General features: G+C 45.0%; 1 protein-coding gene across 1 annotated transcript in view; it reads right to left on the bottom strand.

Annotated features, from left to right (window-relative positions):
* The window catches only part of thsd7b (thrombospondin type 1 domain containing 7B), a 789,171-nt gene that overhangs the window by 317,682 nt on the left and 443,702 nt on the right, over positions 1-27,787 (bottom strand). The window contains exon 8 of the mRNA XM_033024685.1: positions 17,034-17,225. Coding sequence (XP_032880576.1) covers positions 17,034-17,225 — 192 coding nt within the window. The remainder of the gene's footprint in view (positions 1-17,033; positions 17,226-27,787) is intronic.

The raw sequence follows: 27,787 nt of genomic DNA, 5'->3' as shown, positions 1-27,787 counted from the left end.
AGTTCAGAACCATTGTTTCTGAATTAACAATGTCACTCTCCATCCTAATGAAGAACTCAACCATATTATGGTCACTCTTGCCCAAGGGGGCACGTACAACAAGACTGCTAACTAACCCTTCCTCATTACTAAATACCCATTCTAAAATAGGCTGCTCTCTCGTTGGTTCCTCTACATGTTGATTTAGATAACTATCCCGCATACATTCCAAGAAATCCTCTTCCTCAGCACCCCTGCCAATTTGATTCACCCAATCTATATGTAGATTGAAGTCACCCATTATAACTGTTTTGCCTTTGTCGCACGCATTTCTAATTTCCTGTTTGATACCATCTCCAACTTCACTACTACTGTTAGGTGGCCTGTACACAACACCCAGCAGCGTTTTCTGCCCCTTAGTGTTTCGCAGCTCTACCCATACCGATTCGACATCCTCCAAACTAATGTCCTTCCTTTCCATTGCGTTAATCTCCTCTCTAATCAGCAACGCTACCCCACCTCCTTTTCCTTTCTCTCCATCCCTCCTGAATATTGAATATCCCTGGATGTTCAGCTCCCAGCCTTGGTCACCCTGGAGCCATGTCTCCGTGATCCCAACTATATCATAGTCATTAATAGCTATCTGCACATTCAACTCATCCACCTTATTAAGAATGCTCCTTGCATTGAGACACAAAGCCTCCAGGCTTGTTTTTACAACACTCTTACCCCTTATACAATTATGTTGAAAAGTGGCCCTTTTTGATTTTTGCCCTGGATTTTCCGGCCTGCCACTTTTACTTTTCACCTTGCTACCTATTGCTTCTACCCTCATTTTACACCCCTCTGTCTCTACGCTCACACATTTAGGAAACCCTTTCCCTTTAACTCCATCCTCCACTAGCCCATTCGACACCCCACCCCCCTTATTCAGTTTAAAACCACCCGTGTAGCAGTGGCAAACCTGCCTGCCAGAATGCTGGTCCCACACCTGTTAAGATGCAATCCGTCCCTTTTGTACAGTTCCCCCTTACCCCAAAACAGATCCCAGTGATCTAAGAATCTAAATCCCTGCCCCGTGCACCAGTTCCTCAGCCACACGTTCAGGTCCCGTATCTCCCTGTTCCTGCTCTCGCCAGCACGAGGAACTGGAAGCAAACCGGAGATAACAACCCTGGAGGTCCTGTTTTTCAGCATTTTTCCGAGCTCTCTAAAGTCACGCTGCAGAATATTCATCCCCTTCTTTCCGACATCGTTTGTGCCGACATGCACTACCACTTCCGGATGTTCACCTTCGCCCTTGAGGATTTTCTGCACTCTGTCCGTGACATCCTGGATCCTGGCACCAGGAAGGCAGCACACCATCCTCGCATCCCGTCTGTTGCCGCAGAAACCCCTGTCCGTACCTCTCACAATGGAGTCCCCTACTACAATGGCGTTGCCTGCCTTAGGCCTTTTTGGTTTTGGCTCAACAGCCCTATTCGCATCACAAGCCAGTCCGCCGCCCAGTGTAAACACCTCTTCTGTCCCGACAGCTTCTAAGTGGGTGAACCTGTTCACAAGAGGTACAACCCCCGGGGAAGTTGGCATTCCATGCTTCCCTCCCGTTCTCACTGTCTCCCACCTTCTCTCTTCCAGTACCTTAGGTGTAACAATCGTACTGTAGGACTTGTCGAGGAACGACTCCGTTTCTCGGACGAACCGGAGGTCATCCACTTGCTTCTCCAGTTCCCCAACACGGCCCTTCAGGAGCTCTACCTGGATGCACTTTTCGCATTTGTAGCAGCTAGAGGCACCAGCGGTGTCCTTGACCTCCCACATACTGCAAGCATCGCACTGAATCAGCTTGCCTGACATCTCCTTCTTTCGTCTCTACCTCTCAAGCGTATTGCGTGGTCTCCTCTCCTCAGCCTCCTCTCCGAAGACTCTCGAGCCAAAGACTCACACTTTTCTCACAGGGCACTTCCCTCACAAGGCCGCTCACTCACTGCCGCTCCCTAAGAGCAGTCTTACTTAAATTGACGGATAAATTGCCTGATTTACCAATTTACAAACCAAATTCCTCAGTTTTCAGCTGTTTTCCCAGCACTGACTCACTTCTCTCCTCCCACTTGGGCTAGAGCCAATCAGTCGTATCTCTTGCTAATCTCCTCCTGCTGCTGCTGCTGTTGTTGTTGTTGCTCCCAAAGCTACAGCAGTTCTGAGTCAAGTCTGCCTGTCCTTGACCTGTACTTAAACTGTTTTCACTTCTCTCCTCCCACTTGGGCTAGAGCCAATCAGTCGTATCTCTTGCTAATCTCCTCCTGCTGCTGCTGCTGTTGTTGTTGCTCCCAAAGCTACAGCAGTTCTGAGTCAAGTCTGCCTGTCCTTGACCTGTACTTAAACTGTTTTCACTTCTCTCCTCCCACTTGGGCTAGAGCCAATCAGTCGTATCTCTTGCTAATCTCCTCCTGCTGCTGCTGTTGTTGTTGCTCCCAAAGCTACAGCAGTTCTGAGTCAAGTCTGCCTGTCCTTGACCTGTACTTAAACTGTTTTCACTTCTCTCCTCCCACTTGGGCTAGAGCCAATCAGTCGTATCTCTTGCTAATCTCCTCCTGCTGCTGCTGCTGTTGTTGTTGCTCCCAAAGCTACAGCAGTTCTGAGTCAAGTCTGCCTATCCTTGACCTGTACTTAAACTGTTTTCACTTCTCTCCTCCCACTTGGGCTAGAGCCAATCAGTCGTATCTCTTGCTAATCTCCTCCTGCTGCTGCTGCTGTTGTTGTTGCTCCCAAAGCTACAGCAGTTCTGAGTCAAGTCTGCCTGTCCTTGACCTGTACTTAAACTGTTTTCACTTCTCTCCTCCCACTTGGGCTAGAGCCAATCAGTCGTATCTCTTGCTAATCTCCTCCTGCTGCTGCTGCTGTTGTTGTTGCTCCCAAAGCTACAGCAGTTCTGAGTCAAGTCTGCCTATCCTTGACCTGTACTTAAACTGTTTTCACTTCTCTCCTCCCACTTGGGCTAGAGCCAATCAGTCGTATCTCTTGCTAATCTCCTCCTGCTGTTGCTGCTGTTGTTGTTGTTGCTCCCAAAGCTACAGCAGTTCTGAGTCAAGTCTGCCTGTCCTTGACCTGTACTTAAACTGTTTTCACTTCTCTCCTCCCACTTGGGCTAGAGCCAATCAGTCGTATCTCTTGCTAATCTCCTCCTGCTGCTGCTGCTGTTGTTGTTGCTCCCAAAGCTACAGCAGTTCTTTCTTAAACTTAATAATTAAGATAACTTAATTGACACTGTCCTTAACTCTGCAATGCGGGTCATCACAGGGGCGCTTAAGTCAACACCTTTGCAGTGGCTCCCTGTCCGCTCTCATATTGCCCCTCCCAACATAAGCAGAAGGGAGAGGATGTTGAAAGATTGGTGCACCATCGAGGCTGACTCTGACCTTCCCATCCATGCTGACTTGAACAATCTGCCCAACAGGTGCTTAAAGTCCCGCAAACCCTTCTGGTCTTCCGTTAAATCCCTGGAAGACATTGACTCCAGGATTGAGTGGCGCAGAGCCTGGAAAGATGCCAATACCAACAACGGAGAGGTCACCACAGACCCCACAGTGAAACCACCGGGTTTTGACCTCCATCGCAAGCGATGGCTAAACTTGACCAGAATCCGCACCCTCCACGCAAGAACAGCCCATCACCTGCATAAGTGGGAGATGACAGACAGCCCTGCTTGCGACTGCGGACATCCAGATTGGCTATTACCAGATTGGCTATTACGTTCATTCCGCTTCTCTAGTTCATGCATGTTTAGTTTTTAGTTCAGTTTAGAGATAGTACGGAAACAGGCCCTTCGGCCCACTGGTTCCATGCCGACAAGCGATCCCTGCATATTAACACTATCCTACACCCACTAGGCACAATTTTTACATTTACCAAGCCAATTAGTAACCAAGCTGTGGCTCGCCTGCAGTCCGTTTGTCTTTTCTTTTTTTTTGTTTTCTTTTGTCCTGTTGTTTTAGTTTATTCAGTTTATTTTATTTGTGTATGTGTGGGGAGTGGGAGAAACTTGTTTTTAGTCTCTTCCTTTGAGGGGTATGCAACCTTTTCTTGTCATATCCCCCGTCCCCGTCTGCGCTGAGGCCTAATCGTGGAGCTGGCGGCCTCCAACTGGGACTGACTTGGAGGCTCCGGAGGCAGAGCCAGGACTTACCAAGCTGACTTCGGGGAGGTGGTGGCGTTGCGGCTGCGGCGACCCGACTTCGGAGCCTCGGAGGCTCGGCCACGGGCCCAGTGGACTCGACCGCGGGCCCAGTGGACTCGGCCGCGGGCCCAGTGGACTCGACCGCGGGCCCAGTGGACTCGGCCGCGGGCCCAGTGGACTCGGCCGCGGGCCCAGTGGACTCGGCCGCGGGCCCAGTTGACGACATCATCGGGAGCTCGAAGGTCCCAGGTTGGTGACCGAGTTCGCCGAACTACCGCAACAACAGTTTCGTCCGCTGGACTGGAGGGTTGCAGCTTCGACCGCCCCGGGCTCAACGCAGAGGGAGAACAAGGAGGAAGAGACAAGGACTCTAAGACTTTTGCCTTCCATCACAGTGAGGAGGGCCTGGTGGACTCACTGTGGTGGATGTTAAATCTGTGTTCATTGTGTGTTTTGTTATTTTATTCTGTGTCATGGCTGCAGGGTTCATAATTTTGCTCAGACTGAAGGGTCTGAATGACAATAAACGATACTTTGACTTTGACTTTGACTTAGACTTAACCTACAAAACTGTTAGTCTTTGTAGTGTGGGAGGAAATGGAAGATCTCGGATAAAACCCACACAGGTCACGCGGAGAACGTATAAACTCTGTAACACCGCTCATAGTCGGGATCGAACCCGGGTCTCCGGCTCTGCATTCGCTGTAAGGCAGCAACTCTATCACTGCGCCACCATGTAATTACTGAAAGGTTGTTCACATTATCAACTACAGGTTCTTCACAGTAATAATCTGTATAATATTAACTATTTATAACAGACCTTTTTCTACATTATTCATAGCAAAGCACAGAGCCTCATTCAGTGCGAGTGGCCTGATAGATTTCCACAGGTACTCTGTCATCCTGTGAGATCCGATCCCAAGTTTCACTGATTGTCAAAGCCATCCCCCAAAACTGAATGTTAATCCATTAACAGGGCGGCCACGGTGGTGCAGCGGTAGAGTTGCAGCACCGGAGACCCGGGTTCAATCCCGACTATAGATGCTGTCTGTTCGAAGTTTGTACGTTCTCTCTATGACCACGTGGATTTTCTTTGAGATCTTCGGTTTCCTCCCAGATGTACAGGTTTATAGGTTAATTGGCTTGGTGTATGTGTAAATTGTGCCTAGTGTGCGTAGGTTAGTGTTAATGTGCGGGGATCGCTGGTCAGTGCGGACTCGGTGGGCCGAAGGGCCTGTTTCCGAGCTGTATCTCTAAACTAAACTAAACTAATGACTTTGACATTGATAAATATTTAAAATACCTAGGAGCTTTTCAAATATAAATATCTTTTGATATTTAACATCAAATATATATATTTTGAAATAATGGAAAGTACACAAATGTATGCACAATTAAATGAATCCAGCCAATCTATCTTAAAATAATTGATATAATCTACATACTCTTATCCCAACAGAAAATCCTTCCTTGACATCAATAGGGTCCTGTATTTGCATCAGGTTCAGCCTAGTGCAGGCTCCATGGGCAGATTTCCCAAATTGACAGATGTTCTTCCTGCCTCACTGGAGACTAAAGGGCCTGTCCCACTTGCGTGTCCTTGGTCGCGTTGAGGGCATGGGCATCGTGGTCACGTTGAGGGCATGGGCATCGTGTGGTCGCGCGGGGCCGGTCCCACTTAGAAGCGGGATAGGCCCAAGACCCTGGCGCAACTCAACGTCTCACCTTCAACAGCAGCAGAAGCAGGCAAACAATCGCCGAACTCGGCCTGGGGCTCACGGCCGTTGCGTTCCGGATCCGCCCCCACTTCTACTCCCAGAGCAGAGCCAAGAAAATTGAAGATAGACACAAAATGCTGGAGTAACTCAGCGGGACCGGCAGCATCTCTGGAGAGAAGCAATGGGTGACGTTTCGGGTCAAGACCCTTCTTTTCAGACTGAAGAAGAGTCTCGACACGAAACGTCACCCATTTCTTCTCTCCAGAGATGCTGCCGGTCCCGCTGAGTTACTCCATCTTTGTGTCCATCTTCAAATGACGTCACGCGCTCCAGACGGCTGTGCATACGCATGTAATCGCGCCCGACCTTCGTGGGACCGTCTCGGCTCAACGCGACCACGAGGTCGCGTAATTTGCATGCCAAGGACATGTAAGTGGGACAGGCCCTTAAGGGAAGTCAGCTAACTCAGCACAGGAACAGCTGGCAGCGCAGGCGGCATCGTGAATAATGCCACTGCTGTCTTAACGCTGCAAAAAAGCTGAATATCACTATGTGGAGAAACCCACCCACGTCCAACACAGGCTTCCACCTTCAATAAAGATCTGCCTCGTGTAATTCCATTGAAGAGAACTTCATAATGGAACAGAAGGAGGAAAGATTAAATTTTCAGGAACTATGAAAATATAATTCTAGTTCATCATCTGGTTTCGAGCATCAAAGAGGCCAACGTCAGGCAACGCCATTGTAGTTGGAGACTCCATTGTGAGAGGTACGGACAGGGGTTTCTGCAGGAACAGACGGGATTCGAGGATGGTGTGCTGCCTTCCTGGTGCCAGGTTCCAGGATGTCATGGACAGAGTGCAGAAAATCTTCAAGGGCAAAGGTGAACAGCCGGAAGTGGTAGTGCATGTCGGCACAAACGATGTCGGAAAGAAGGGGATGAATATTCTGCAGTGTGACTTTAGAGAGCTTGGAAAAATGCTGAAAAGCAGGACTTCCAGGGTGGTTATCTCAGGTTTGCTTCCAGTTCCTCGTGCTGGCGAGTGCAGGAACAGGGAGATACGGGACCTGAATGTGTGGCTGAGCAACTGGTGCAGGGGGCAGGGATTTAGATTCTTATATCACTGGGATCTGTTTTGGAGTAAGGGGGAACTGTACAAAAGGGACGGATTGCATCTTAACTGGTGGGGGACCAGCATTCTGGCAGGCAGGTTTGAGGAGGGGGGGTAGCTCTGCTGGTGAGGGATAGAATTCAGTCTTTTGCGAGGGAAGACATAGGGACTGACGAGGTAGAGTCACTGTGGATTGAGTTGAGGAATTGTAAAGGCAAGATGACACTAATTGGTGTTATCTACAGACCCCCAAATAGTAGCTCAGATGTAGGGTGTAAGTTGCAGCAGGATTTAAAACTGGCATGTAACAAAGGTAATGCCACTATGGTGATGGGGGATTTCAATATGCAGGTAGACTGGGAAAATCAGGTTGGTTCAGGACCCCTAGATAGAGAGTTTGTAGAATGCCTCCGAAATGGATTCTTAGAGTAGCTTGTATTGGAGCCGACCAGAGAAAAGGCAATTCTGGATTTAGTGTTGTCCAATGAACCAGATATAAGAGAACTCGAGGTAAAGGAACCGCTTGGAGGTAGTGATCATAATATGATTAGTTTTAATCTGCAATTTGAGAAGGAGAAGATTAAATCGAAAGTGTCAGTGATGCAGTTGAACAAAGTGGACTATGAAGGCATGAGAGGGGAGCTGGCCAAGGTAGACTGGAAAGGGATCCTAGCAGGAATGACGGTGGAACAGCAATGGCAGGAATTTCTGGCCATATTCCGGAAGACGCAGGATCATTTCATTCCAAAAAAGAAGAAAGATTTTAAGGGGAGTAGGAGGCAACCATGGCTGACAAGAGAAGTTAGGGATAGAATAAAACTAAAAGAAAAGATGTATAACACAGCAAAGAGTAGCCGGAAGTCAGAGGATTGGGAAACTTTCATAGGAGAACAGAAGGAAACAAAACGGGCAATACGGGCTGAAAAGATGAAGTAAGAAGGGAAGCAGGCCAGGAATATAAAGAAGGACAGTAAAAGCTTCTTTAGATATGTTAAGGGAAAAAGAGTAGCAAAGTCAAATGTGGGTACCTTGAAGGCAGACATGGGTGAAATTATTATGGGTAACAAGGAAATGGCAGAAGAGTTGGACAGGTACTTCAGATCTGTCTTCACTAAGGAAGACACAAACAATCTCCCAGGTGTACTGGAGGACAGAGGATCTAAGGGCGTAGAGGAACTGAAAGACATTTTCAATAGGCTAGAAATAGTATTGGGTAGGCTAATGGGACTGAACGATGATAAATCCCCTGGACCTGATGGTCTGCATCCCAGGGTCCTCAGAGAGGTGGCTCCAGAAATAGTGGATGCATTGGTGATCATTTTCCAATGTTCAATAGATTCTGGATCAGTTCTTGTGGATTGGAGGATAGCTAATGTTATCCCACTTTTCAAGAAAGGAGCGAGAGAGAAAATGGGGAATTACAGACCATTTAGCCTGAATTCAGTGGTGGGAAAGATGCTGGAGTCAATTATTAAAGACGTAATAAAGGGGCATTTGGATTACAGTAAAAGGATTAGTCCAAGTCAACATGGATTTATGAAAGGAAAATCATGCTTGACTAATCTTCTGGAATTTTTTGAGGATGTGACAAGTAAAATGGATGAAGGGGTGCCAGTGAATGTAGTGTATCTAGAATTTCAGAAAGGCTTTGATAAGGTCCCGCACGGGAGACTGGTGACTAAAATTAGAGTACATGGTATTGGGGGTAGGGTGTTGACATGGATAGAAAATTGGTTGGCAGACCGGAAGCAAAGAGTAGGAGTGAACGGGTCCTTTTTAGAATGGCAGGCAGTGGCGAGTGGAGTACCGCAAGGCTCAGTGTTGGGGTCGCAACTGTTTACCATATATATTAATGATTTGGAAGAGGGAATTAGGAGCAACACTAGCAAATTAGCGGATGACAAAAGCTGGGTGGCAGTGTGAACTGTGAAGAGGATGTTAGGAGGTTGCAGGGTGACCTGGACAGGTTGAGTGAGTGGGCAGATGCGTGGCAGATGCAGTATAATATAGAAAAAAATGAGGGGTTATCCACTTTGGCGGCAAAAACAAGGGGGCAGATTATTATCTCAATGGGGTTAGGTTAGGTAAGGGGGAGGTGCAGCGAGACCTGGGCATCCTTGTACACCGGTAACTGAAAGTTGGCTTACTGGTACAGCAGGCAGTGAAGAAAGCTGATGGAATGTAGCCATCATAACAAGAGGATTACAATATAGGAGTAAAGAGGTTCTTCTGCAGTTGTATAGGGCTCTGGTTAGGCCATATCTGGAGTATTGTGTACAGTTTTGGTCTCCTAATTTGAGGAAGGACATCCTTGTGATTGAGGCAGTGCAGCGTAGGTTCACGAGATTGATCCCTGGGATGGCGGGACTGTCATATGAGCATAGATTGAATAGACTGGGCTTGTATTCACTGGAGTTTAGAAGGATGAGTGGGTCTCTTAAAGAAACATATAAAATTATAAAAGGACTGGACAAGCTAGATGCAGGAAAAATGTTCCCAATGTTGGGCGAGTCCAGAACTAGGGGCCACAGTCTTAGAATAAAGTGGAGGTAATTTAAGACTGAGGTGAGAAAAAACTTTTTAACCCAGAGAGTTGTGAATTTATGGAATTCCCTGCCACAGAGGGCAGCGGAGGCCAAGTCACTGGATGGATTTAAGAGAGAGTTAGTTAGAGCTCTAGGGGCTAGTGGAGTCAAGGGATATGGGGTGAAGGCAGGCACAGGTTATTGATTGGGGACGATCAGCCATGATCACAATGAATGGCGGTCCTGGCTCGAAGTAAGGGGGGAACTGTACAAAAGGGACGGATTGCATCTTAACAGGTGGGGGACCAGCATTCTGGCAGGCAGGTTTGCCACTGCTACACAGGTGGTTTTAAACTGAATAATGGGGGTGGGGTGTCAAATGGGATAGTCGAGGATGGAGTTAAAGGGAAAGGGTTTCTTAAATGTGTGAGCGTAGAGACAGAGGGGTGTAAAATGAGGGTAGAAGCAATAGGTAGCAAGGTGAAAAGTAAAAGTGGTAGGCAGACAAATCCAGAGCAAAAATCAAAAAGGGCCACTTTTCACCATAATTGTATGGGGTAAGAGTGTTGTAAAAACAAGCCTGAAGGCTTTGTGTCTCAATGCAAGGAACATTCATAATAAAGTGGATGAGTTGAACGTGCAGATAGCTATTAATGACTATGATATAGTTGGGATCTCGAAGACATGGCTCCAGGGTGACCAAGGCTGAGAGCAGAACATCCAGGGATATTCAATATTCAGGAGGGATAGACAGAAAGGAAAAGGAGGTGGGGTAGCGTTGCTGGTTGGAGAGGAGATTAACGCAATAGAAAAGAAGAACATTAGCTTGGAGGATGTGGAATCGATATGGGTAGAGCTGCGAAACACTAAGGGGCAGAAAACGCTAGTGGGAGTTGTGTACAGGCCACCTAACAATAGTAGTGGAGTTGGGGATGGCATCAAACAGGAAATTAGAAATGCGTGCAACAAAGGTAAAACAGTTATAATGGGTGACTTCAATCTACATATAGATTGGGTGAATCAAATTGGCAAGGGTGCTGAGGAAGAGGATTTCTTGGAATGTATGTGGGATAGTTTTCTAAACCAACATGTAGAGGAACCAACGAGAGAGCAGGCTATTCTAGACTGGGTATTGAGTAATGAGGAAGGGTTAGTTAGCAGTCTTGTTGTGTGTGGCCTCTTGGGCAAGAGTGACCATAATATGGTTGAGTTCTTCATTAGGATGGAGAGTGACATTGTTAATTCAGAAACAAGGGTCCTGAACTTAAAGAAAGGTAACTTTGAGGGTATGAGATGTGAATTGGCAAAGATAGACTGCCGATTGATTCTTAAAGGGTTGACGGTGGATGTGCCATGGAAGGCATTTAAAGACTGCATGGATGAGCTACAACAATTGTTCATCCCAGTTTGGCAAAAGAATAAATCAGGGAAGGTAGAGCATCAGGGAAATCAGGGATAGCATCAAAACAAAAGATGAAGCATACAATTTAGCCAGAAAAAGCAGCCTACCAGAGGACTGGGAGAAATTCAGAGTCCAGCAGAGGAGGACAAAGGGCTTAATTAGGAAAGGAAAAATAGATTATGAAAGAAAACTGGCAGGGAACATAAAAAGTGACTACAAAAGTTTTTATAGGTATGTGAAGAGAAAAAGATTAGTTAAAACAAATGTAGGTCCCTTGCAGTCAGAAACAGGTGAATTGATCATGGGGAACAAGGACATGGCAGACCAATTGAATAATTACTTTGGTTCTGCCTTCACTAAGGAAGACATAAATAATCTGCCGGAAATAGCAGAGGACCGGGGGTCAAATGAGATGGAGGAACTGAGTGAAATCCAGGTTAGCCGGGAAGTGGTGTTAGGTAAATTGAATGGATTAAAGGCCGATAAATCCCCAGGGCCAGATAGGCTGCATCCCAGAGTACTTAAGGAAGTAGCCCCAGAAATAGTGGATGCATTAGTGATGATTTTTCAAAACTCTTTAAATTTTGGAGTAGTTCCAGAGGATTGGAGGGTAGCTAATGTAACCCCACTTTTTAAAAAGGGAGGGAGAGAGAAAACGGGGAATTACAGACCAGTTAGTCTAACATCGGTAGTGGAGAAACTGCTAGAATCAGTTATTAAAGATGGGATAGCAGCACAATTGGAAACTGGTGAAATCATTGGACAAAGTCAGCATGGATTTATGAAAGGTAAATCATGTCTGCCGAATCTTATAAAAATTTTCGAGGATGTAACTAGTTGAGTGGATAAGGGATTACCAGTGGATGTGTTATATCTGGACTTTCAGAAGGCTTTCGACAAGGTCCCACATAAGAGATTAGTATACAAACTTAAAGCACACGGTATTGGGGGTTCAGTATTGATGTGGATAGAGAACTGGCTGGCAGACAGGAAGCAAAGAGTAGGAGTAAACGGGTCCTTTTCACAATGGCAGGCAGTGACTAATGGGGTACCACAAGGCTCAGTGCTGGGACCCCAGCTATTTACAATATATATTAATGATTTGGACGAGGGAATTGAATGCAACATCTCCAAGTTTGCGTTTGACACAAAGCTGGGGGGCAGTGTTAGCTGTGAGGAGGATGCTATGAGGCTGCAATGTGACTTGGATAGGCTGGGTGAGTGGGCAAATGCATGGCAGATGCAGTATAATGTGGATAAATGTGAGGTTATCCACTTTGGTGGCAAAAACAGGAAAGTTGACTATTATCTGAATGGTGGCCGATTAGGAAAAGGGGGAGATGAAACGAGACCTGGGTGTCATGGTACACCAGTCATTGAAAGTAGGGGACCGGGAGTAGGCATGTAGAAAGTAGGCATGCAGGTGCAGCAGGCAGTGAAGAAAGCGAATGGTATGTTAGCATTCATAGCAAAAGGATTTGAGTATAGGAGCAGGGAGGTTCTACTGCAGTTGTACAGGGTCTTGGTGAGACCACACCTGGAGTATTGTATACAGTTTTGGTCTCCTAATCTGAGGAAAGACATTCTTGCCATAGAGGGAGTACAGAGAAGGTTCACCAGACTGATTCCTGGGATGTCAGGCCTTTCATATGAAGAAAGACTGGATAGACTCGGCTTGTACTCGCTAGAATTTAGAAGATTGAGGGGGGATCTTATAGAAACTTACAAAATTCTTAAGGGGTTGGACAGGCTAGATGCAGGAAGATTGTTCCCGATGTTGGGGAAGTCCAGAACAAGGGGTCATAGTTTAAGGATAAGGGGGAAATCTTTTAGGACTGAGATGAGGAAAACATTTTTCACACAGAGAGTGGTGAATCTCTGGAATTCTCTGCCACAGAAGGTAGTTGAGGCCAGTTCATTGGCTATGTTTAAGAGGGAGTTAGATGTGGCCCTTGTGGCTAAAGGGATCAGGGGGTATGGAGAGAAGGCAGGTACAGGATACTGAGTTGGATGATCAGCCATGATCATATTGAATGGCGGTGCAGGCTCGAAGGGCCGAATGGCCTACTCCTGCACCTATTTTCTATGTTTCTATGTTTCTATGAAGGGCCGAATGGCCCTCTCCTGCACCTATTTTCTATGTTTCTATGTTTCTATGTTTTAAGTTTCCAAGTCAAACTTGTTTTCTGTTTATATGGTACTGGAACTACAATTGATAGAACATTTCACTCTTTACAGTATGTTATTTATTGTTTTGGACACCGATTGATTTTAAATGCCCCTGTGCAGCTTGTAAATTATTTTTTTTTCCCATGTGTGAAATAAACTTACAAAAGTATTTCAACAACTACAATATCCTATTTTGCTCTGAAGAATGAACAGACTCTTTACTTCTTTCTTGGCATAAGGAAGAAAATGCTTCAGCTGGACTATTGTTGTCCTTCATTTTAATGAATAACCAGGAACAAAAAAAATCTTTCAAAACGATACTGTTACTGCAAGACATGCTTTTTTGAAACATTATGTTGTGCTGAGGAGTCCGTGAAATGGCAAGGTAACAATACACTGACACTGAAAAGACGTTTTGGATTAGGATGCCTCACTGTAGGAAATCCATTCATTCAGTCTGAACAATTGTTCTCTGATAAATAATGTTGGACCAAGTGGTTGTGCGAACGCTAGTGTTTTGTCTTCAAGAGAAAACACAGCATTTTTTAGATGATGGATGACGTACTGTGGGTGGTGCCAGCACCAAATCTGTTGTATTCTCCTTTCAATAGAAAGCAGAAAATATCACAAGTCAAATTCTACCCCTGCAGAATTTAAAATCCCGATGGCTCTAGTTCACTAAATGCTTAGCGTACATAAAAGATGCTGTTCAGCATAGATAAAGTAGACACAGATCCTTTTTCTCAAGGTGGAAATGTCAAAGACCAGGCGTAGCTTTAAGATGACAGGGAAAAAGTTTAAAGAAGCCTGCGGGGCGGGAATATTTTTAATGCAGAGAGTGGAGAGAGAGACCGGAACGTGCAGCTAGGCTGGAAATGTAGGCAGAAAATGATAGTGGAATTTAAGAGGCTGTTAGATAGGCATATAGATATGCAAGGAATGGAGGGAAATGGGCAGAAGAGATTAGTTTATGTTGACTTCACGTTTTGTACAGACATTGTGGACCAAAGACCTTTCGTGTGCTGTGCTGTGCTTTTCTATGTTCTGTGAATGCGTTTACTTTTTTTTATTGAAAATATATGGAGTGGAATACGTTTTCTAATTGACTGCAATTGACGAAAAACCTTTGGACAGCCAGTATAGCGATGATTAAATGATTCACCTATTGATCAAGCTCGCAGTGTGAAATGTTCAAATGAGATTTATTTTATGCACATAATTTATGTTACCCATCGTCCTCCCACTTCATCTGTATGCAGAAATTATCCTTCTTTTACTGGGAGAATTTGCTTTTGTTGCTTCCTCTGCTCCTTAAAAGACTGCTGAGTAATTTGATTTTGTTTACTGTCAATGAGCTGCTAGGAAGCCATATAAAAAACATTCCCTCCCAATTCCTGCATATTCCCATGTCCAATTAGTTAGGCAATAGAGTTGGTAATCAGTACTCAGTTTCTGTTTACACCGGTGTGTCATTGGACTAATGAACAGATTGATGGCTAGTTATAGGGTTCTGAATGAATGATACTTTATTATCTCATGTGTGCAAGGTATGCAAAGAGTCGCCACACGAAGGACACTGACAAAGTTACATATTCCATTTGTAGTCCCCTTTGTTCTCGGCGGTCCCCCTGTGGCGGGTCCCCCTTTGTTATCCCTCTCGCCGACGACCCCCCCCCCAGACCGGGTCCACCTTTGTTCTTCCTCTCAGTGGTCTTTCAGGATTTGAGGATTTTATTCCTTGAGATCAGGAGGCTGAGGCGTGATGTTACAGAGGTGTATAAAATCATGAGGAGAATTGATTGGGTGAATGCACAGGTCCTTTTACCCAAGAAAGGGAAATCAAGAACCAGAGGACATAGAGTTGGGATGTAATTGGAACCTGAGGGGCAGCTTATTCATACAGTGGGTATATGGAACAAGCTACCAGCGGAGGTAGTTAAGTTACATGCAATAACAATATTTAAAAGCACAGGTACATGGACATGAAAGGTTTAGAGAGATATAAACAAATGGGGGCAAAAGGGATTAACTTAGGTGAGGCATCTTGGTCGGCATGGATGATTTGGGCTGTTTTTGTGCTGCATGACTCCATAACTGTGAATTTGATGTGAACGCCTGCCTTCTCCTATAGAAGGCATGGGTTCACATCAGGTTCCAGCAAAGAATCCCCTATTGCTCAGTTTGGATAGGCTGCCAGTGAAGACTGCAAGTGTTGGGTAGGATCTGAGCCAACATGGTGAGTGCAGATAAATGCTGGGAGAGGCAGCACCTTGACAGAGTTTTGGGACCTGAAGGTCTCTCCACCTTAGAGTTATATCATGCCTTCTCTTGCATATGATGCAAGCTGCAGTTCTTTAATGTTGCCATAGAGAGATTAGAGAGAGATGCTGGTTACAGAGAGCCATAATGATGAGAAAAACAACAGCTTTGTGTTAAATGAACACAGTACATTCTTCTTCTAGAGAATGTCTTCAGTAATTACAAGAGAAAATGTGGTGAGATGTTGTGGGATGTGGTGGAAATTATGGGAAACCCAAATGGAAAAACCTAAAGTTCATTATACAACACATTCAACGGTTTGATTTATCATTTTCTGTGATATTACCATTTTCTTGTCCTTTGGCATAATTATGCTCTAAATCTTGTTAATCTTATAATCCCTGGGCCAATTGCAAAACCAAAATCTACAGTGTCTTCAAAACTTGACGCTGCAGATAATTGCAAAGAATGACAGGCCCCTGAGCCATTCCAGATGTTGCAGAATTGTAATTACTAGCAAGTTCAAAAATAGCATAACCACTAAATCAACCAACAGTCAGGTTATGGAGGGTTATGAGCTGTGACGGAATTGTAGTTTCAGATGTTGTTTGTTCGAATTTCAGCTGAGACCTTGGTTGCAATTTGTTCCAACCCAAGAGTTCCTTTTTATATTTTATGGTTGCATGCATCAATGACACAGGCTGCTGATGAATTAGAAATTCGGAACAAAACAGAAGTGAAGGAGAATAGTAGCTGAAGCCATGATTTCTGAAACACATTTTTAGAAATCCTTCTTTGAATTCAGAATATTCAAATAAAAAGCAAGGAAGAAATAGTCAAAACAGTGGCAACACTATGGAAAAATTATGAGATCAAAATATTAAGTAATGTAATATGCTAAGCTACATTAGTGCCCGATGTAGAACTGAAATCATATACCACATCATTACTGCAACTTGTATTATGATTAGCATCCACTTCCCCTCTTTTTAAAGTACTTTGAGAGACTCCTAGCCATGAGGTGCATCATAGAAAAATCTTAGTTTTCTTTGGATGTGCATTTCTTAAAATAGTGATACTTAAAGTTACACACTCTATTGATCAAAATTTTAACATTAGTAATATTGTGGATATGGGAATGTTACTGAAACATGCTATCACAGCACATAGACTTTATCTTCAACTAAACATTATTCATTTTATCGTCTATCTGTACAGTGTGGATGGCTTGATTGTAATCATACATTGTCTTTCCAATGACTGGTTAGCACGCAACAAAAGTGTTTCACTGTTCCTCAGTACATATGACAATAAACTAAATTAAACTAATAGTATTCATCATTTGGGCGTTTCTAAAACAACAGAAATTCCTGAAAGTGAATAAGAAATTATTTCACAGCACAGAAAAATCCCTTCACTGTTAAGCACTGTTTTTTTGGTATTGTGGTGTTATCTTCATATAAATATTTCTTAAAAGTAATGATTTAAACTCTTATAAATTAACATCATTAAAACTGTTGCCGCGTTATTGGCTATAGCCATGCACAATTGATTTTAAGTTATTACCACAATTACAGACACTACACTCGATAAACAGTAGAGTGGCAATGTATCTTTAATGACAACATTATAATAGGACCAGATTCAAAGCTGCTAATGCTATAGAGGCAGATACACATCAGGCACACTTACCGATGTGAGCTAATGCTACAATGGACCTGCTTCTCCTCTGCTTTCCTTCTGCATTTTTGCTGGAACAGGAGTGAGAGCAGACTGACCATTCAGACCATTCACTGAGAACACAGTCAGCACGACAAGGCACCTCACATACCCAGCCAATATGGAGAGACGACTCCTTGCAAAGGTCTTCAGGTACCATCTCAGCTACAAAACAAAAAGAAAAACCCTTAAAATAAAACTAAGCTGCTTGACCATCAAAGTCAGTACAAATTTTGAATTTAAATCAAGCTCAAGAGAATGAGATCAAAATCAAGAGTGTACAATTGACATGTGCAGCATATATAAATCAGAACAATTCTTATTTATTACAGGTTTATATTAGACAAGCATATTTGGCACAGCAACACCAATGAATATGCAATAAATCATCAGTAATTTCAAGGAAACTAGATGATGAAAATGGAAAAAAATCTAAGTATGTAGAGCAACTATAATAATCTGCAGTGATTTGGTAGGATTGAGCTGTTTGAAGTTGGGTTATGGTTAGGATTGGGAAGGGTGGTTCAAGAGCATGTTGATAGATGGGAAGAAGCTGTTCATGAAATTCGAGGGACCAGTTGTCAGGCTCCTGTATCTTCTTTCCAATGGTAGCAGCGAGAAGAGAGCAGGTTAGGGTTTTATGGGGCTTTGATGATATTAGCTACCTTCTTGAGGCAGTGCTTCAAGCAGTCAACGGCCACCTCTTTCTACAGTCTCCATCATTCCTGGGCATTCAAATTTCCAAACTAGTCTGTAATGCAACCAATGTCTTTCTCTTCATCGTTCTATAGAATATTTGACAAATATTATTTAACCTTGGGAACTGAATGGACCATTCTTTTCCATTCTGTTCAATCAATGAATCAGATCACAGATGACTTGATTATGACTGTTCATTTAGTCATAGCTCTTGATTCTCTGAGCTCAACAACAAGCTTCTGCTGTTAGTCAAGAAAAATGCAAGTTCTTCAGAACTTTCTTCAAAATTTCAAGATTTCCACTTTGTTTCTTTTAAGAGCACTTTGTCAATATCACTCCCACTCAGGCTTCAATGTTAAGATTGTGCACTTCTCCTCCAGCTTCCACACCAGGGGAAATCAGTCTGAAGAAGGGTCCTGACCTGAAATATCACCCAGCCTATATTAAGGGCTTTCATATGTCAAGAACCACTCAGGGTGGAGACATAGAGCTGGAGAGAAGGGACTGGTAAGTTTTCATTTGGAGAGCATGGAAAATAAGGTAGTGCTATGCAAGGGAGATCATTGATAATCTGAGGGGGGGGGGAGAGGGGGGGGGGGGGGGAGGGAGGGAGGGAGGGGGGGAGGGTGGGGGGGAGGGAGGGGGGAGGGGGAGGGGGGGAGGGTGGAGAGAGAGGGAGGAGGGAGAGGGGGGAGAGAGAGGGGGGAGAGAGGAGAGAGGCCGGGGGAGGGGAGAGGAGGGGAGGGGGGGAGAGAGGAGGGGGGAGGGGGAGGGGGGAGAGGAGGAGGAGGGGGGAGAAGGAGGAAGGGGGAGAGGGGGAGGAGGGGGGAGGAGGAGGAGGGGGGAAGGAGCAAGGGGGAGAGGAGGAGGAGGGGGGGGAGGAGGAGGAGGGGAGAGGAGGAGGAGGGGGGAGAGGAACCTGACCCAAGAAGGTTCCGACTTGAGACGGACCCAATCAGAGACGGACCCGAGAACTCTTGTACAGGGCCCGACTTGCTCGTTCTTCAAAGCCCGGAGAGAAGAGAGAGCCCGGCCGTGGGCGGCGAGCAGGTTTATCTCCGGCAGAGTCTTGAATGAGGGAGCAGGGAGCAGGGATTGGCGAGCGGCTTCATTTCCAGTAGCATCTTTTCAATAACAGGGGGCAAGAGGGAGTGGTGGCAGAAAGAGAGGGGGGAGAGAGAGAGAGAGAGAGAGAGAGAGGGGGGAGAGAGGGAGAGGGGGGAGGGAGGGGGAGAGGGAGGGGGAGAGGGAGAGGGAGAGAGAGAGGGGGCGAGGCCCGGGCCAGGCTGAGCCGAGCTGAGGCGCGAGAGGGCATGTGTGCATCGACCAAAGGACCGCGCGTTGGGCCTCCGCAGTCTTCAGCTATGATCTTTGGTCTTCAGTCGACGGGCTGACTGAATAACGGGGGGAGGAGGGAGAGGTGGAGGGGTGACGTCACTCGCAGCGTAAGCAGATGGCAGGCAGGCAGATCCATTGTGATGTCATCAGCGAAAAACAGGCGCTTTGACTTCAATGTTTTATCGGATTTGTGAACATTTTCATTAATAATTCAAGAAATAAAGCACAACATTTTCAGATAAGCCTATTTTGGACTCCAGGGGGTAAATCTCTACTGGAATATGTAAAAATGTTAGCGTTAGCGCGTCGTTTTATCGAGAAGATGTGTCAACACATACACACACACATACACACACACACACACATACACACACACATAACAAACCATGAAACACAGCCACAATCACACACACACACACACACACAATCACACACACCACACACACATCCAAGATCAGAGTTTTGTGATTATAGAGATGTTTTATAATAGTGACTAACTTTAAAATGATGGATGATTGTGATGGAAATTGGCAATATTCGAGCCAGCTGACAATACTGGCAGATGTTTCCAATTCAAGCTTGGCTCTTATTAGACGGGTTTAGAGGGACTTTGATGATCAGTTTCCAACCACCTTTATTGCAGGATGAATTGCTGGAGAACAGATTAGCATCTGCATTGCTATCTTCTTGCTCCCAGGGATTTCCAGATCCATAATTCCCGACACACCTCCCACAATCAGGATTTACAACCATTTTCAACCCTCAAATCAGGAATCCGATCACGCAATCCATTTTTAGTTGCACGGCAGTGAAATAAACAGCACAACACAATTTTGTTTTTAGGCACTATGTTTGTTCACAACATTCACAGTACTTGAGGTGAAAACATCAGACAAAATTGATTTAAATAAAAGCAGATCACAGGCTTCTGTGCACGTACTGCAAAAAATACAGAAGGTCTTTGACTTTCTGATGTATTTGGAATACCAAATCCATCACTCAATTTATATGGAGTTTGGCATCCAATAGCTCTTTCTTGTTAAGATTCCTCAGCATGTACACTGTGGAATATGCTCCTTTACAGGATCCAAGGCTCCATTCTCTCGAAAGGGAATTGTTGGGCAGCAAATACCACTTAAATTATTGTTTAAGTTAAAAAATATTCCTCTGTGGTTATTGTCTTTAATTGCTTTCATAAATCTTTAAGTACGAGCTGCTTTTAATCTCATTGTACATGTATAGTGACAATAAATGGCATATCTATCATATCTGTTTCAATTCACCATTTAAAATCATAATCATTTTGTTTACATTATATACTTCAATTTAAGAGTTTTAAAAAGCCTCTGAATGTCAGTAATTTCTAAATTGTTAAATGATGCAGATAGTTTGTACAGCTGGTAGGGAGGGGGGGGGGTAGTTTATGTGGGCTGTCAGATCTGTGTTGTCAGTCAAACTTTCAGAAATATTTCAGAAACAGGTTTTGTTCAATGCACTGCTCGAGGCCACACCATCATTCAGACCACATAAACTACTTTGGGCCATCAGATATGTTGTTTGTTTCCAGACCTGGTTTGTGTGGGCATGGAGAGACTGCAAGCAACAATTCTGGGAGGTGGACAAGTCCAAAATGATTTGTTTGATTATCTCAGAATTGTAACAAGATATGAGAGATTAACGTTAGCCACAAGTTTTTGATTTTTATTAAATGCAGGCATTATTGAATATTTTTTTACTTCATCTCAGTACAGATTCGCTGCGAAAAATAAAGAATGGTATGGTTTATTGGCTCAGAGGGAGGCTACAGCTAATATAAGCATACCATAAGTATTCACTACAATGACGTAAAATGGATGTACAATTCCTAATAGCTAGAACAAGTAGGGGACGCCGTCCTGCATGGGTATGGCTGCCCAGCTTGCATTGTTTATTCACCTCTTTTTTTAATTTTTAGTGAGTTAAAGTGTTTTGTTTTTGGAGGTTTAGTCTTTTTTTATGTGGGGGGAAAGGGGGAAACTGCTTTTCAGGGTCCCTACCTGGTCGGAGAGGCGGCTTTCCTCCGAGCAGCACCTTTGACCCGTCCTCGCGGCCTACCACCGGGGCCTACCATCCTGAAGGGACCGGCCAGAACCTCGGCTTCGGCGGCGGCACAGCGCTGGAGCACTATAGCGGAGCGGGCGATGCCTTGTCCAGGTCGCCGCGCTGGAACTCCGGTATGCTGGGACCGCCGATAAAAACATCACGGAGCTGCGGGTCTGTGGAGCGGCCAACTGCGGGCGGTGGCGATGAACGTTACATTGGGAGCCTGGGATCTCTCGCCAAGATCGCCAGTGGTGGAGCTCCATCCAGCGCGGCCTGTCGGCTTCGGAAGGAAGCGGCCGTTCCAGGTATCGAGTATGGAAGTGGCCGTTCCAGGTTTCCCAAGCCGCTGAGAGGATTCTCCTAACGCGGGAATGGCCTGGAACATCGGGCCTCCGTAAAGGCGACTGCGGAGGCCTCAATAGGCCCGACTATGGGTGGACATGGGGATGGGGACTTGACTTTGTGCCTTCCCTCATAATGGGGAACCATTGTGGGGGGATGTTTTTATGTTTAAATTTCTTTATTATTGTTATGTTGTATTATTTTTAATGTGCTGTAATGGCAATCCGCATTTCACTACACCAATTGGTGTATGTGACAAATAAAGAACCTTTGAACCTTTGAAGTTGGCTATTAAATAGCATTACAGGTCAGTCTTAAAAGCTCACGGGAGCGGTCTTATTCTCCTTGACCAATTCAAGTTATTAAACCAAGGTTTTGGAATCCATCTTAAAAAGCTGTTAGCCACTTTACTTAAATTCCATGCTGTACCGCCTACTTTAATGGCTGACTTTTAGGAACACCAAATATCTTCAACATAATCAGAGATTTAGACTAGCCCATAACTCATCCTTCTCATTGATGGAAGATGTCAGTAGGACCTTCCTTAGCCCATGAACTCACCATAGTCACCTACTTTCTTCTTTTTAGTATTTGACTAATTTCTCATAGGCAGTAATTAAAGAAAAGGTTCTATACAGCACCATCCCTATTCCCATTATCAAGCTGCATAGTTTGTTTCCTATCCAATGTCCACACTGCACTAGTAGCCTCTGTGAGGTTTTCATACTGTACTTCCAGACCCGTACTGACGCAGAGTGAGCGGGCGGGTGAGCGGGCGGGTGAACGGGCGGGTGAGCGGGCGGGTGAGTGGGCGGGTGAGCGGGCTGGTGAGTGGGTGGGTGAGTGGGCGGGTGATTAGGAGGGTGAGTGGGCGGATGATCGGGTGGTGAGCGGGCGAGTGAGCGGGCGAGTGAGCGGGTGAGTGAGTGGGCGAGTAGGTGGAATAACCTATTTTACAAGTTTTTGAAAAACATGCCTTTGCAAGTTTGTAAACCTATTCTCATTTGTTTAGAAAAAAAAATTGTTACTAAGGCTGCAGACCAGAAGGATCCTAACCCAAAATAACACCTATCCAGGTTCTCCAGAGATGCCGCCTGGCCCGTTGAGTTACTCCTGCACTTTAGGAGAAAGAAGGAACTGCAGATGCTGGAAGATCGAAGGTACACAAAAATGCTGGAGAAACTCAGCGGGTGCAGCAGCATCTATGGAGCGAAGGAAATAGGCGACGTTTCGGGCCGAAACCCTTCTTCAGATGTTTCGGCCCGAAACGTCGCCTATTTCCTTCGCTCCATAGATGCTGCTGCACCCGCTGAGTTTCTCCAGCATTTTTGTGTACCTTCGATCTTCCAGCATCTGCAGTTCCTTCTTGAACAATCTGTAGTACCTTGTTTTTACAAATCAGGTCTTGTAAGCTTTTTTTCAAGACTATATTTTAAATGCTAACACACTAGTTTCTAAAGCTGGTGAAGTTGTGGAATTCTCGGCCACACAAGGCAGTGGAGGCCAATTCACTGGATGAATTTAAAAGAGAGTTAGATAGAGCTTTTGGGGCTAGCGGAATCAAGGGGTATGGGGAGAAGGCAGGCACGGGTTACTGATTGTGGATGATCAACCATGATCACAATGAATGGCGGTCCTGGCTCGAAGGGCCAAATGTCCTCTCCCTGCACCTATTTTCTATATTTCTTTGTTTCTATGTTTTGTTGTGCAAATCGAGCACTTTTCATGCTTGGTTTGTAAGAATATCATTGATTTTGTTGAGGTGTCAGGTCTGCTCAAGGAACACCTTTGCCATTGTACCTTTGTTGATAGGGCTACTTAACAAAAAAACATCACACATCAAAGTTGATGCAGTACTAACAAATCTGCTGTTTGCTGTTAAGAGTCTCACAATCTACTTTGCACTGAAAGCCTGGCTTTAACCTTTTTATTTTAACCTTTTTCTATGGTTTGTATGGAAACTTATTATCTATTTTATGTAAAGCACTTTGGTGTCAATGCGAGTTGACTTAAAACGTGCTATATAAATAAAACTTACTTACTTACTTAAGCTCCAGTTGATACCTATTCCTGAAAAATATAAACAATTGTCAGTGAAAATAGAAACCAATAGAAACACTCAGCAGGTCGGGCAGAATCCGTGGAAGGAGAAACTGAGTGGGAAATGTGTAGGAAGGAACTGCAGATGCTGGTTTAAACCGAATGACTCAGCGGGAAAGCCAGGGATTTGGGATTATATTGTTACAACACAATACTGCATCAAAGGGAAACTTGATGCTGGAACTAACTAATAAACACAGCTATTCTGGCCTGGTTTATTTTTTCGCAATATATTCAGCTTCGTTAAAAACAATTCAATGAGCTAGCTGCAAAAGATCTTTTGAAAATTGCATTGAAAATTGGATTAGATTTGGTCTCCTTAGCATTAAACACTACAATTCTTGACTGATATGCTGAAATTATAACCTCTGGCAATACAGAAGAAAATCTAGCAACAAGACTTTGCGTTCTCTCCCTGGCATACTGAAATAAATTTCTTGTTTTTCACTGTCTTACACCAATAGCATCCTCCCACCAAAAGGGAAAATTAATGTTCCTCCTATGAATGTCCAGCAAAGCATTCTATTATTAGAGTTTACTTTATAAGAGCACAAAAACCTTGTGAACAAAGAACTAAAGATGTCAAGGGAGATCTTCAGAGCATTAAAGAAAAATCCAGATCAGCATTCAAGAGGTACTATTGTTTAAAAATAAAATGAAAAATTACATAAATAAATTGTATTACAACCAGTTTCCAAAGGAAGGTTTAAGGAGTGCTTTCAAGAAGATTAATTTCTGGTGAAACAACAAAAATGTAGATCTGGATTTGAAATTACAAATAAAACATATAATGTACAAGCTGTCTGGGACTGGTACAGACTGCAATATTGGGGTCTGCAACACAAATTGTGGATGTTATTGGTGTCATAAACAGGTACCTATACAACATCCAAAGTACACAACTATGGCATGCTTATTAGTCTCATGATACAGCGTGGAATCAGATCTTTCACCCCATCGAGTCCACGCTGACCATCCGTACACTAGTTCTATGTTATCCCGTTTTCGTATCTTACACACTTTACAGTGCAATTTACAAAAAAACAATTAACATACAAACGTACACATCTGTGAAATGTAAGAGGAGACCGGAACACCCAGAAAAACCCATGCGGCCACAAGGAGAACATACAAACTGCACAGAGAGCACCCATAGTCAGTATCGAACACGGATGTCTGGCATCAAGAGGCAGCACCTCTACCGCAGCACCAGTGCCACCCCATGGCTGCTGACCCACAGATTGGCTGATAATTATGACTTTTTGGATGCAAGGCTGAAGGGGTATAAATGTAAGCAGCAACATGAACAACGTTCTCCTCCCCAAATGCCAACCAATGTCATTTAAAGTTGGAGGTACACAAAAATGCTGGAGAAACTCAGCGGGTGCAGCAGCATCTATGGAGCGAAGGAAATAGGCAACGTTTCGGGCCGAAACGTTGCCTATTTCCTTCGCTCCATAGATGCTGCTGCACCCGCTGATTTTCACCAGCATTTTTGTGTACCTTCAATTTTCCAACATCTGCAGTTCCTTCTTAATCATTTAAAGTAGGGTTGGATTATATTCTCTTTGTAAATATACTACATAGTACAACAAAGGACAAGCCCATTGGCCAACAAAGTATGTGCCGAACAGGGTGCCTAGTTGAATTGATCTAATCTGCCTGTACATAATCCATATCCCTCAAATCCCTTCTTTTCCATGTGCCTATCCAAAAGGCTCTTAAACGCCACTATCGCATCTGCCTCCACCACCACCCCGGCAATGCGTTCCAGGCCCACATCAATCTCTGTGTAAAATAACTTGACTGCACATCTCCATTAAACATTCCCTCTCTTACCTTATGCCTTTTACCATTGGACAATTTCACCCTGGGATAAAGGAACTGATTGTCTACCCTATATATGCCTCTCATGATTTTATATACTTCTATCATCTCTACAACCCTTTGATCCAGGCAACATACTGGTACACTTCCACTGCACCCTCTCCAAATCGTTCCTGTAATGGCACGACCACAACTGCAAGCAATACACCAAATACTGTGGAGTAAAGCATAAACTAATGCTTTGTGAAAATTGTGAAATTTGTCTAAAATCATTGGCACGAACAATCATACCGAAGTAACCACATTGAGGAGGAGCAGCACCTCATATTCCGCTTGGGCAGTCTGCACCTCAGCGGCTTGAACATTGACTTCTCCAAATTCCGGTAGCCCTTGCTGTCTCCTCCCCTTCTCAGCTCCCCTCAGCCCTTTGGCTCCTCCACTTCCTTTCTTCTTCCCGCACCCCCGCTGAGTTTCTCCAGCACTTTTGTCTACCTAACCACATTGACACATCAGTTTAAGGGAATAATAAGTTAAAATAACAGCTACACAAAAGAGGCAGCAAATAGAAGGTGCTAAGTGATCATTCGGAATTTACTAATTAGTTGATGATTGATTTATCCTGGCTAATGCTTGGTGTTCTCTAGAGTGCTTTGAAGTTGCAATAATCTTAAGGGAATGGTGCACCAGTTACTGAAGGATTTTGCCTGGACTTCAAAGCATCTGCACAAACCATCTCGCAGAAAAAAAGGCACACAGTGCTGGAGTAACTCAACGGGTCAGGCAGCATCTCTGGAGAACATGGATAGGTGATGTTTTGCGTCGGAACTCTTTTTCAGATTGATTGTGGAGGCGAAGGGGGGTGGGAGAAAGAAACCTGGAAGAGACGAGGAGCAGGACAAAGCCTGGCATGTAATAGATGGATACAGGTGAGATGGGTTTTTGATAGCCAGGTAACTGGCAAAGGCCAGAGATGAAAAGGTGTGAGATGAAAGAATTGAAGGGTTACAAATTGTGAAGCTACAGGAAGGGATGTAGGTGAAAGTGAAGGGGGAGGGGAGAAATACGTGCCAATCTACAGGTGTGATCAATCTAAAGGGCCTGTCCCACGAGCATGCGGCTCCATGCGGCAAGCGCGACCTAACGTGGTCGCTTGAGCCGTACGGCCTCACGGGGCCGGTCCCACTTCGATCGCCGGAGCCGTATGGAGTTGTGCGGAGCTGGTCCCGACATCGCGCGGGGCTCCGAAAAACTGACCGTGTTCAAAAATTCCGCACGGCAACGGCCTGCCGGCCCGCAGCCGCCTCGACGCCGTATGCACTGCCTCGACGGGCATATGCAGCGTCTTGACGCCGTACGCACGTCTTGATGCCGTACGTCACGCGTGAACTTCCAGCGGGCTTCGCTCGAACTTCACGTCACTCACTCGACCTCCGCGCGGCCCCCGCTTCTGGATTAGTCGCGCTCGCCGCATGCAGGCGCATTCTGGTGGGACCGGCCCTGTACGGGGATCACTCGACCTCCGCGCGGCCCCCGCTTCCGGTTTGGTTGCGCTTGCCGCATGCAGGTCGCATGCTCGTGGGACAGGCCCTTTAGACCCGACAATAGTTTCACCGAACACTAGCGCTCTGTCTGTCAAGGCCTACTGGATTTCCCAGTTGCTAACCATTTTATCTCCTGTTCCCAATCCCATACCACCCTTTCTGTCCTTTAGTCTTAGTTTTAGTTTTACTGTATAGAATGGAAACAGGCCCTTCAGCCTACCGAGCCCTGCCAACCAGTGATCACCTGTATACGTTCTGTTCTACAGACTAGGGAAAATTTGCAGAAGCCACTTAACCAACAATTCTGCGCATCTTTGACATTTTGGAGATAATCGGAGCACCTGAAGAAAACCCACATGGTCATAGGGAGAATACACAAACTCCATACAGACAACACCTGTAGTCAGGATCGAACCCAGCTGGCGCCTTGGCAGCAACTCTACTGCTGTGCAACTGTGCCACCCCCATGAGACTGTGCCGCCTCCTCCATTGCAAAAGTGGGGGGGGGGGGGTGCAAGCAAACTGGAGGAACAGCACCTTATATTCTGCTTAGGTAGCTTACAATAGTATGAACGTTAAATCCTCCAATTTTAGGTAACTACCGCCTTTCCCTCTTTATTCCCTCCTCTCTCGCCTTATGCCTCACCTGGACATATTTATTTTCCCCTTCCCTTCTCACCTTCATTCCTTCCTCTAGCTTCACAATTCACAATTCTTCGATCATTTTGTCACGCTTTCTGCCATTTCATCTCTGGCCTTTGTCCAACCATCTGACCATCAAAGAATCCCTTACCTGTA

This window comes from Amblyraja radiata, chromosome 7 (genome assembly GCF_010909765.2).
Source record: "Amblyraja radiata isolate CabotCenter1 chromosome 7, sAmbRad1.1.pri, whole genome shotgun sequence".
In the NCBI taxonomy this organism is placed as follows: domain Eukaryota; kingdom Metazoa; phylum Chordata; class Chondrichthyes; order Rajiformes; family Rajidae; genus Amblyraja; species Amblyraja radiata.
This window is presented reverse-complemented; position numbering and strand designations above follow the sequence as displayed.